General features: G+C 37.5%; 1 protein-coding gene across 1 annotated transcript; it reads left to right on the plus strand.

Moving 5' to 3' along the window:
- The first annotated feature begins 1,100 nt into the window (after nt 1-1,100).
- On the plus strand, nt 1,101-12,169 carry LOC118620849 (nephrocan). The gene is made up of 3 exons (XM_036247865.1): nt 1,101-1,289; nt 9,092-9,993; nt 11,722-12,169. Exons 1-3 carry the CDS (start codon nt 1,101-1,103, stop codon nt 12,167-12,169), a joined length of 1,539 nt encoding a protein of 512 aa, XP_036103758.1.
- The last annotated feature ends 474 nt before the right edge of the window (nt 12,170-12,643 follow it).

A 12,643-nucleotide genomic window follows, 5' to 3' on the forward strand; every position in this document is an offset into this window, starting at 1 on the left:
AAAGCAACTTTTGGCTTCAAAATGAAAACTGTAGCAGAGATCAGGCTAACAGGAAGCCAGAGAAGCTTTTTGTTTGGTACATGCCCCTAGTGGGAACCAAACCTGGGACTCTGGTCCGCAGGCCGGCCGACACTCCAACCGCCGAGCCAAACCGGCCAGGGCCAGAGCAGCTTTTTAATATTAGAAAGGATTTCTTCAGAGCAAGCTGCTGCAGTCAACCAGCATGGGGAATTTTAGGTCTTCCACTTGGGGGAACAGAGCTTCTGGATATTATCTTTTACTTCAAGTGCTTTTAAATCCTGTAATAGGGATGACCATGGCAAGACAAAAAGCCACATCAAAGGAGTGCCCAGGACAAGTGAAGTTTTCCCTCTCCAGTCAGGTTTCACAACCAACAAGTTCCTCTGAAAAAACGAGAGGCATTTTTCTTCCGTTATTATGAATAAATAAAGATAATAAACTCATTTTGATGTTTTATTCTCATTTGTCAATAATATTTTTGGTTAACAAAAATATTTTCCAAGTTGATCAAGTGATGAATGAATTGAACATGCTATCTGTAGCTCTAACGATTGCTCCATTGTACCCCATTATTTCACCTAGTAATAAAATGTTACTGAAACAACAATAGTAAATGGAAAACCTGCCTATTTTCCCATACTAGTTAATGTGAGATACAAACACCTGCCTGTTGCAGTCCTGCAAAAATGGTTTTAATATAGGGTCACAGAAAACTCAAAGGTTTTATAGCCCCCTATAAAAATGCTCTTTGTCTTTTCCCACTAATTCCTTCATGTCACATTTAACAAAACAAGGAAACTGCAGATAATAGAGGTGTTTGCAGATTGGACTTCCAAGCCATAAATAACACAGGGTTTTGCTCACCTACAAATATTAAGGCAGCTTATCAATGTTTAAGCCCCTTCCTCTTTGTAATGGTTGCTAACATTTTAACCCAGGCAAAATGAGAATTTTTCTTTCCTGTCTTCTTACATTGACAGAGTACACATTCATAAGATTCTATTATCAGATTTCATGGTATAAAGAGTGAGACATCACCTAAGCACTCGCCTGCTGCCTGGGAGGCCCTATTTGGGAAGATGCATCTGCTTTATGCATTCCTTGTTTTGCTCTCTCTTAGCCATGGTTTCACTCCTGACTGTCCTGGAAGGTGTAGCTGCGACTCTGTGCAGTCGGTGCAATGCTACAGGCTAACAGAGGTACCAGCAGGCATTCCTTCCACCACCAAGAAGCTCTACATCAGCCACAGCAAAATTCAACACCTTCAGGTAACTACTCGTTCCCCACTCAACTTGCTGCAGTTTTATTTTGTTGTCAGGGTGAGGGGCAAGTGTGGGATTATTAACTTAAATAATCAGAAGTGAAAAGTTAAAACTCAAAACTTAAAACTCAAAAAAATAAGCAGAACATATCAAGGTTGGGTAGTAGCACTAGTTATCAGTTTGCTTTGTACTACTGCGATGGGTATATGCCTCTGGATATTTCTTTTTAGAGACGCAGCCAAAAAGACCAAGAATCTATAATTAATGATAATTTATTTCATTTTTTATTAAAAATGTTTTCTAATTATGTTGTTGCAAAGTAAAGGTAAAGAAATAGCTCTTTATTAACAAAAAGAGTTTGAGAGCATATGGCCACTTTATGTTCCCAGGATTAAAAATAAGTCCTTTTGGGCGGAAATGTGGTTTGTTTATGCCATAGAAGGCAGATAATACTAAGAGCATTATAAGACTATCATGATGTACACAGCATATGAGAATGATTCATACAGATCTTACAGCCAAACAAACATTAGCATCTTTGTGAAAACCTATACAGAGGAAATACATGTTTTTGTTTTGTGATGTTGCTGCAATTCTCATTCTATGTGCTTTTAATTATGACTTTTACTTTTATGCTTACCTATTCAGAGGGCACCAAAAAGAGTACTACAGGTTTGTCTGACTTTTATAACATAAAGGAACTTTTGTTTTCAGCCTTTAGTGTTCGAAAGGGATCAAGAAACTAGAATTCTGCCCAGCCGGAGTGGCTCAGTGGTTGAGCATCGACCCATGCAACAAGAGGTGGCCAGTTTGATTCCCAGTTGGGGCACATGCCCAGGTTGTGGGCCTGATCCCCAGTGGGGGGCTTGCAGGAGGCAGCCAACTGATGTTCTCTCTCGCTGATGTTTCTATCTCTCTCTCCCTCTCCCTTCCTCTCTCTAAAATCAATAAAGAAAAAAACAAGAGAGAGAGAGAGAGAGAGACTAGGATTCTCTCCCTCATTAACTAATTACCTAGAGAGACAATCAACTTAGGCAAGCAGTTAAACAAACCTCTAGGCCTCACTTTTTACCTTTACAAAGTGAGCATGCTAGATTAAAGGTGATTCCAGGCCCGTTCTAGATGGAAAATTCTATGGTCCTCAGATTTTGCCTTTATTGCTTCTCCCTCATCAATCCAAATCTTAAGGTAAGGAAATGCCTCTCTGTGATCCATGTGCAGAGTCAGCAGGTGAATGTACTTTCTTTTCAAATAGAACACCCTTCTTTCTTTAGAAAGAAAGATTTTAACGTAGGTGTACATAATCACAGAGGGTTTTAAATATGTGCATGGTATTCATTTCGAGCCTTAATAAGCACAATTAATTGCCTAGTTGTCATCTGTTTACTTTCCTCTTCTATCCCAGCAGTGCCTAGAGCTAGAGAGCAAGTGTGCATTCAAGCAAGACACCTGGCTAAAGGGCAAGATGTTTAAATATTTGTTCTGAGGACTTGAGATGCTGAGAGCTAGAGGGTCAACTAAGCCTGGTAATGGTCCTACACTGCTGCTTTGCAGCCAACAAAATGAAATGATACCTTTCATCAAATTCAATGATTGAATCAATCCATTTGCCATTGGTTTAGGTGCACTAAACCACAATATTGCCACTCCCTTGACTTCAGACCAGTTAACTGTCTCTTGGAAGGGCCGTTCCCAGCAGAAAGCTTGATGACATACAGAATTGTTTTGTGAAGGACATAAAAAGCTCTGAGTAATAGCATTTATCTTTATTCTTTTAAAAACACTAGGTTTAAAATGACCATAGTTCACCTGTCTTTAGTGAACACAATGTATATTCAGTTTATTTGGTTTGGATTACAGAACAGGATGCCTATATTAAAAGGAAAAAAAAAAAAACCTTAAAATGGATCTTCAGATTAATTGCAATAGAAATTATATATATTTATATAGATATAAGCACACACATCACACATTTATATGCATGCGTACATATATATATATATATATATATATATAAATAACACTTATTTTGTCTTTCTTACACTGTGCCTTTGGTCTCCTCCTTCCTTGCTCTAGTCTTGATCTCCATCCTAAATTCTGCATTTCTTGGGGCTTCAGTGTCCAATATCCTAGTCTCATACTTCCTTGGACTCATAAAAAAAGTATCTATCTACATTCCACTTGACCATAGCCATCTACTGACTTAGTTATATCATAATCCTCTTTATCCACGTAACTTCTCCACCCAATAATCTTGAATTCCCATACCCATTCTCTCTGCCCATCTTTCCTTTCAGCTGTCATACTCTGCACTTATCTTTCTACCTCATGGAGACTTCTGACCCTAGATGTGCCCATGTTCTGCCAGATAGTCAGTTTATTTCTTATCTATCTTCTTTTTCTATCCCTTCCCCTTTTGCACCCACAGTGAATTATCTCAATACTTATCCAGCAAGTACTGATCTTACATTAGGGTGATCATCTTTCTTTGTTTCTCCTGTACCTGAACATGGATGCTGCTGGAGAGGGTCACCCAACCTCTCCACACATATCTGTTCACATTTATATAATGTTAGGAACCATCACACATTTGTAGAACCACCACAAATTCAAGGTCTCCAACTTCATCTTGGTCTTCAGTGTCACCCATCTATCCTTTCAGCTCTCTGTCAGGGTCTCCCTATATTCCTGCAACATCGTCCAAAAGTTCGGTGCAGTTTTGAATCTCCTTTTCAAGCCCTGCCCTCCTCATTCTCACCAAATGGCTGGCCTCCCATTTTATAGACAAATCATGGTACAATGAAGGCCATTTGTCTTGATCTCCCTGAATTCCTGCTGACTGTGTACTCACTTGTCTCCATCCAATTCTGCAAGCTCTCTCCTCCAGAGAGCTGTTCCTCCTTTTCTTCAAGGTGACCTCCCTTCATTCCTTTGAGTCCATCCTTCTCTCCTCTCCCCAACGCTTGCTCCATCATTCTCTACTCTCGTATCTTCAGTTCTACTTCTTTACTAGCTCCCTGTCTTAGTCTATGAATATGCTCCTATCATTACAACAAAAATAAAAATCTTTTAATTTTATGTCTCCTCTTCTACTATCTTTATTTACAAAACTCTGTGAAAGGGTGGACTGCACTTACTGTCTCCACTTCTTCATCTTCTGTTTATTCTTTAATTCACTGCTGTCTGGTTTCCTATTCCACACAGCCAAAACTCTTCTCTCTCAGGCATTGATTGGCTCACTCCTATTTCTTGAAATTCTCACATTCTTGCCTTACACAACTCCATACTTCTAAATCTTCATTATTTCTACCTGATATTTCCTTTCTGCCATTTTATAGACCACCCCCCTTCCACCTGCCCCTTAGTTTTTGGCTTTTCCAGGGAGTCTCAGTCTTCAGCCTCTATGTACCTTCTCCTTAGCTGACTTCACTTTATGTATGTGATCATGGCTTCCATGACCGAATTTCTTTATTTTTTTTTTAAATCCTCACCTGAGGATAATTTTCCACTTATAATCAGACAAAGTGGGAGGGAGGGAGAGAGAGAAACATCGGTACGAGAGACACACATGGACTGGTTGCGGACTGGTTGCATCCTGCATACCCAACCAGAGCCAGGGATGAACTGCAACCGAGGTTCATCTCCTTGACCAGAATCGAACCCGTGACTCTTTGGTCTGCAGGCCAACGCTTTAACCACTTAGCCAAACAGGCCAGGGCCCATACCGAATTTCTATCATAACTTTTTCCCACGTTTCAGACTTATCCAGATGCCTCTGAGACCTCTACTTAAAATAATGTTCTCAAGGTTTATCCATGTTGTAGCATATGTCAGAACTTCCTTCCTTTTAAAGGCCAAATTATATTTCATTGTATATACCACACATTGTATACACCACCTTTTATTTATCCATTCATCAGTTGACTGACATTTGGGTTTTTCCTCTTTCCAGCTTTTATGTATAATGCTGCTATGAACATTCATGTACATGTTTCTGTGTGGACATGTGTTTTCATGTCTCTTGGGTTTATACCTAGGAGTGGAATTTCTGGGTCATATGGCAATTCTATGTTTAACATTTTGAGGAAATGCATCATTTTGCATTCCCACACCAATATAAAAGTTTCAGTTTCTCCACATCCTTCTAACATTTCTTACATCCTTCTAACATTTTTTTTTTTAAGATCATAGCCATCCTAGTGAGTGTCAGGTTATATCTCATTATGGTTTGTCCTTTTATGACTAATGACTAATGATATTAAGCATCTTTTCTTGTGCTTATTGGCCACTTGCAAGTCTTTTTTGAAGAAGTACCCATATGAATCCTTTGTTCATTTTCAATTGAGTTATTTGTCTTTTTATTATTGAGTTGTAAGAGTTCTTTATATGTGCTAAATATCAGATAGATTATTTTAAAATTTTTTCTCCCATTCTGTGGATTGTCTTTTCATTTTCTTGATGGTCCTTTGAAGCACAAAGTTTCCCATTGTGATTAAATCCAATTTGTCTATTTTTTTCCTTGGTCATATTACCAAATCCAAGGTCATGAAAATTTACGCCTATATTTTCTTTTGAATTTTATATGTTTAGCTTTTACATTTAAAGGACAAATAGGAATGCCTTTATGATGACAGTCAATTAAAATGAGTGCACTTTACATCTTTAGCGAAAATAGTTACTTAAATTCCTCCTGGGTAAGAAACATATAAACAGGTTTATCACTGAGTGGGGGAATTATGGAAAATTTTTATAATCTCACTATACTTTCTAGAATTTTAAAATTGTTTACAGAGAACAAGTATAGTTTTGATGATCAGAAAAAAAAAAAAAAATCCAGCATTGTTTTAAAAACTTGCTAGCTTGGTTCGCACAAGTCTGAGGAAGTGACTGATGGTATGTCAGCTTTGTGTGTATATTAGACCTGGAAGAAACCCAAGAAAGGTGTGTGGCCCTCTGATGCTTGGAGCAGGGCCAGCCCAGAATTGAAACCAGAAACAAAGACTCCCATGGGGAAGCCAGCAGGAGGTGCTCTTCTGCTCTACTTCATTTCACTTGCCTTGCTTATTTTTTTAAAAACATTTTCATATTTTATTGTAACTTTTATCTACATATCTATTGGGCTTACTAAACTGTAAAACTATGCTGGCAGGAATTATATTTAACTAAGATTCCTGTGCTTAATGGTTAACACCAAGACATACTTCCTTGCTTTCTAAGCAACACTGAAAAAACTACCAGAAACCCCAAGGTTAGCTCTAGGGCAAAAGCACCTCTTTCTGTATTTCTTGATCACAGCCCTGCTTAGGCCAGGGAGATGGAAAAACTGGTCTGACAGTTACTTGTTTCCTTTTGTCAACTCTGCAAACTCAGCTGAAAAGTTGAAAATCAGTGGGTGTCTTCTTCACTGTTTGTGCCACCAGAACTCTATAATTTTTAGCTAAATGCATGTTATAGCAGAAAGTTTAAAAATATATTTGTTGGTGGAAGATAAATCTGATTTGAAAGCCCAACTTTTCCATTTGCTAGTGAGACATACTTGGTCAGGTTATTTCACCTTCTTGAGCCTTAGTTTCCCTCTGTGAAAAGGGAATAATTAATAATCAAAAGTAATCTGCATGGACTCTGACAAGAAGAAAAAGAAAAGGTTCTCTATGCTTAATAAAAAACAACAACAATAACTATCCATTGGATTCGGTTCAAAATATGGACTATATTTACTAGTTAGACAAGTCTGTATTCTTACCAAGAGAAATCAAGATACATTGACACATTGAAGCTCTGACGCCACACTTTGTCTACTCCCCAAATAAATTCCCCATTCAGATCTGTGTTATCACGAACTTGCTGCATTGTCAGCAACCTTTCAGGGTTTGTGGTCACTCAAATAGAAATGGAAATATGAGTAACACCAAGTTTTCCTTAAGGGAAATCAACAGTCCAAGAAGTGAAGATTTGTGTCTAGAATCATTTCCGACCTTACATGAAAGAAAAGCCTAGGAAAGGACCCTTCAGAGTGAAGAGTAGGTTTTAAAACACCGAGTTTCAGGCAGGTCATTTAATTTGTATTTTTTGGCCTGAAATTCTTCATCTCTTAAATGAGAGATTTTGACTAGATAATCTTTAAGATCTCTGCTTCTTTAAAACTCTATGGTTTTAAACTCTATGGTTTGTGTCCAGATCTTGAGTCTTTCCTGAAAACATTATTTATAGACCAAATGCAATAGGAAACATTGAGCTGAGGAAGAAAGACCTTTGCTGAAATTCTCAACTCTTTCACTTACTTTCTAGTTTCCTCATCTAAAAGCCAGTATTGATCATAGCAAACTTGCAGAATTAATAATAACATTAAAAAGCACTTCATACTTATGAAGTGTAACAAATTCAACAAATGTAAGAAAAAAATTTGCTATTACTATTTGGGTTAGGACTAATAAATGAAACTAATTAATCAGTAAGAAAATATTAAATGTTAGCAGCAATATATAACCAAAGGCAACTGCCAAAACTATTGAAATAAATAATATCTGTTCATGGAAATTTCAACATGAGATTCTTCTAATAGAATATTATATTAAGAGATGCTTGAACATATGGTTTACCATAATTCACATTTCATATCCTCCCAGAATTTAAGCACCTATAATAAATATAGGATGCAAAATTAACCCACTTTGAAGATGTTAATTGTGTATTGGTATTATAAAAGGACTCAACTGCATAATGTAATCAAACATTTAGAAACTGTAGGTAGTAAGACAAAAAAATTCCATCGAAAGTTCCATCTTAATTGAACTCTCAAGCAGGTTGAGCAGTTTGTGAAATTAATCAAGTTGAAGAAAACCTAGAACAATTCCACTTTCTACCTAAACATAATCTTACTCAGAGAACCAAATACCAAGGAATCCATCATCCCACAAAGGAGGTAGATGTCAAGCTAAGAAGTTGGTAGATATGTAGAGAGATAGTAGTACTTGAACTTGCAAATCATGGACAAAGTATATCAGATTTGGCACTTCCTAAAATCTGGAGAGGAGTAGCATAGGTCTGGGATATATGCATGAAAGGACTTCCTGCTCCATAGAGATGGGGACACATACATCCTGCTTGTTTATTCACAGATCTTGTTCATCAGTGAAGTGCAAATTGGAGGTTAGAGAGCAGGAGGTTAGTTTTCAAAATACAATATAGTTGAAAGCATTTCCCTGATAGGCCCATCCTCATGATGGCTGTATTTAGAACATTTAAATTTTTACTTTTAATGCTTAAAAAAATTAAAGGTAATTCTAATTTAAAAACTCCAAACAATACAAAATGTAGATAGATAGTAAAAACAAAAAACAACAAAACCCTTGTAATTTTACACCCTAGAGTCAGCAACTGCTCAGTAAAAAATTTGTTTTTATTTTTGACTATTATAAGATGATGCAACAGAAAGCTTCATCTCCCATAAATCATTGTGCAATACGTAAGTACTTTCTGCCTCAAAGTAAACTTGCTGGGTCAGAGAACATAGAGCAAAATTTGGCCAATATTGTATGTCTAAGTACAGTGTGTGAAAGTGCAAAAAGTATTTTTGATATCTTCCAGTGTTAACAATCATAAATAAAAATAGTCAGGACCCAAGTTCCCATCCTTTTCTAGGAGATAATTTAAAATAAATCCTGAAGAGAAATTTGAAATATCATTAGTATTGAATGATGGTATATATGTTTTTTTCCCGCCCACAATAATTGTAGTTTATTGTTTTTGTCCCCCATCCCTGCCCTTGCCTTTTTGTTTGTTTGTGGGTTTTTGTTTTTGTTTTGTAGCTATCCAACTTCACCCGAATGGTGGCGCTAGAAGATTTTATTCTTTTGGCCAGTGGAACAGAATCAGTAGAAAATGATACTTTCAAAACTCTGAGTACCTTGAAGACCTTGGAATTCTGGAAAAATAAGCTCAGACAAGTTCCCCGTGCTCTCCCAGCCAGTCTTGAAGTGTTAAAACTAAATGATAATTCAATATATGTCCTACACGGATCTGATTTTGAAGGACTGAAGAAATTAAAAACCCTTGAACTTAAAAACAACCTGATCTCTTCCCTCTCTCCCAGCATGCTCTCCTCCCTTGCCAGTTTGCAAAGCTTGATGCTGGATGGCAATAATATCGAGTCTGTAGCTGGACCACTGGCACTTCCCCATCTGAAACATATGAGTATGGAGAATAATAAACTACATCTTCTACCAGCTGGCTTCTTTACTTCTCTTCAGTCTTTGCAGTTTCTCAGTTTCAGTGGTAACTTTCTGACTAAAATTCCCATTAATCTGCCCAAATCCTTGCTCTCTTTAAAGATGGAGAGAAACCAGCTCAAGGTGGTAAGGTTTCGAGATATGAAACACTTGGAGAACCTATCCCATCTTTACCTTTCAGAAAATTCACTTTCTTCCATTGAAGGGGCACAGCTTCTTGCCAATTTAACTACCCTTGAGTTGTCCCAAAACCAGCTTCAAATGTTGCCCCTCAGACTACCAGCAAGGCTACAAAAGCTTGATATTAGCAATAATCTGATTCAGAGAGTTACAGTGCAAGACTTCCAGGACCTGCGAGACTTGAAACATTTGTTTCTGGACAACAACATTGTCAGCTTGTTCGAAGCTGGAGCCCTGCAGAGGTGTTCCCAGCTCTCCAATCTGGCGCTGGAGCAGAACCTGCTGTTGTCTATACCTCTCAGGTAAGTGAGCATTACCATTTATGATTACTATTATAAAAGCTCTCCAAAGACTGGGTCAATTAGCACAGTATACAAGCAAGAACACTAGTTAGAGCAAACATAATTGATCTGATCAAGGCTATCCAAGGGTTTAAGGGCAGAAGTTTTAAACAAGTGTTTGGAATCTCTAGCCCTCAAATTGACTATGCACAGTAACTTAATTTATCTTGCCTGTATGTTTGTCTATGAGTGTGAGTCCATTTGTATTGGTCTTACCTTCTGGGTTTAGTTGTCTCTTCAATTTCTCTCTCTCTCTCTCTCTCTCTCTCTCTCTCTCTCTCTCTCTCTCTCTCATATACACATACAACACACAGCCTCATACTTGGACACTTAATTTCTCTTTCCAATATCCCACCCTCTATACCCAACCCTCTGTACCTTTTCCCCAAACCAGTCATAATCTATAACTAATGTACATGTTTACATTAATTTATCTTATTTATTTCAGCTTTATCCCATGTTCTACATTTTAAAGTACATAAATTTTTTTAAAAAATAGAAAAATGCAGCACTATTATTTTCTATAAAACAGTTATTTTTCCAACTGAAATCCATCCATATTTAAACATATATATCGATGTCCAGACATCACTTCAAACCAATTAAATCAGACACCCAGGGTTGGGACCCAGACATCAGTATTTTTAAGCAGTTTCCCAGATGAGTTTAATGTGCAGCTGGGGTTGAGAACCAGTGGGCAAGAACAGCGAGGCAAGTAACATGAAATATGAATGGGTGTTTCCTAAGAGGCTTAAATTAAGCAATATAACTGTCGGCTCGGTGAAAGAACTTGGCCAGCTGTGAGAGCAAAGTTCTTGTAGAGAGTGATTTTAAATTCCCCCTCACTACCCCACCCCCACCCCCTGCCTTTTCTTTGAATTGAAACGTGGAAATGACTCAGGAAACTTTCTCTGTGGTACTCTGGGCACAAGGAATTAAAAACAATAATATCTATTCTTTGTATTTAAATTGCAAAACTTTCATCTATAATCTTTAAACAATACACCCTTTTTTTTATTTGCATGCTTCTTATTCATACTCAAAGTTACACTTTAAATTTTTAGTTTTTTATAAATAAACTGTAAACACATGCAACCTACTTCTATCACAAACGATTTCCTCAAATTCCTTCTTTGGCCTACTATCTTCCATTCTACATTTCATTGAGAGTAATGGCACATGGTTTTAGGTGCACATATATTAAAATATCTACCACATTTGCCTCAATATAAATGCACTGAAAAACAATACCTAACATTTATTCTAAGATCAGCAATGAATTCATGTACATTTGTTGTTTCTTACAGCCATCCTGTGAAGGGAGGGATATTGTTTTACTTCTATAAATTATTGATTCATGGTCCCTTTTAACTAAAATACTGGGAACTTAGTATATTTCTTATAAATTTATTTATGTGATTCCACTTGACAAGAAAAATATTAAAGAGTTTTATGACTAGGAACCAGAAAAAAACTAGAGGTTTAGAAAATAAGACTTAGGAAGGTTTAAAAACGTATAGAAAAGACTACAGTTTGCACTTCAAATTACTTTTTAAAAATCAACTTTGTTTTCTAGCTTTAGAAGGGACAAAACCATAGAAAAGGCAGGTGTTGCTCAATTTGAGTTTCTTTGCAGTTGAGGAATCGTGGTCATGACTTCTCTCACATCCTGGTTCCCTGCTTTTACAGGCTCCCGGGGACGTTGGCCAGGCTGGACCTAAAGGGCAATGTCATCCGGGATATTGCTGAGAGGGAGCTCAAGGATCTAAAGCAGCTTCAGGTTCTAAACCTCAGGAACAACAAGATCTCTGCCTTGGACCTCAAAGCCTTGGAGGGGCTGCCTCGCCTCAGGCACCTGTATCTGGATGGAAATCCATGGAATTGCACCTGCAGTCTCCTAAGAGCCAGGGAGGTCCTGAAGGCCAAGGGAACGGATGTGAGGGGAGGACAATGTGCAGCACCAGCCGAAAGACAAGGGGAGAGCTGGATGTCTTCCAAGAAGATCATGAGGCAATGTGAGCAACACTTACGTCTGTCCGAGAAGAGCAAAGAGACCAAAAAGAAATCAAAACCTGAAGAGCACTCCAGCATCAGAATCAACATGGATGATGATTATTACGATTACGAAATCGATTAAGTGTGAGCTTAGTTTACAGTTTTGGAAAAGTTTTTTTTTTTTTTTTTTTTTTTTTTTTTAATAGACTTAATTTTTAGAGCAGTTTTAGATTCACAGCAAAATTGAGAGGAAGGTACAGAGATCTCCCACACATGCACAGCCTGCCTGTTACAACATCTCCCGCTAGAGCGGCACATTTATTACCCTTGATGAACCTGCACAGACACGTCATCATCGCCTCAAGTCCAGTTTCCATCAGGGCTCACTCTTGGTGTTGTACACTCTGGGTTTTGACAAATGCATAATGACACGTATCCAGCACTGTAGGCTCATACAGAGTAGTTTTGCTGTCCTAAAAATTCTCTGTGTTCCAGAAACAGTTTTTAACGTTCAATCTTGTAAGCAGAAATATACTATACATCTAGATATATAAAAGACTCCTTTTTGTAAGTTTTTCTTTTTTTTTTTTAAGAATGAAATGAGGGTTCAGATAAA

The sequence above is a fragment of the Molossus molossus genome, unplaced genomic scaffold (genome assembly GCF_014108415.1).
Source record: "Molossus molossus isolate mMolMol1 unplaced genomic scaffold, mMolMol1.p scaffold_m16_p_8, whole genome shotgun sequence".
Taxonomy (NCBI): domain Eukaryota; kingdom Metazoa; phylum Chordata; class Mammalia; order Chiroptera; family Molossidae; genus Molossus; species Molossus molossus.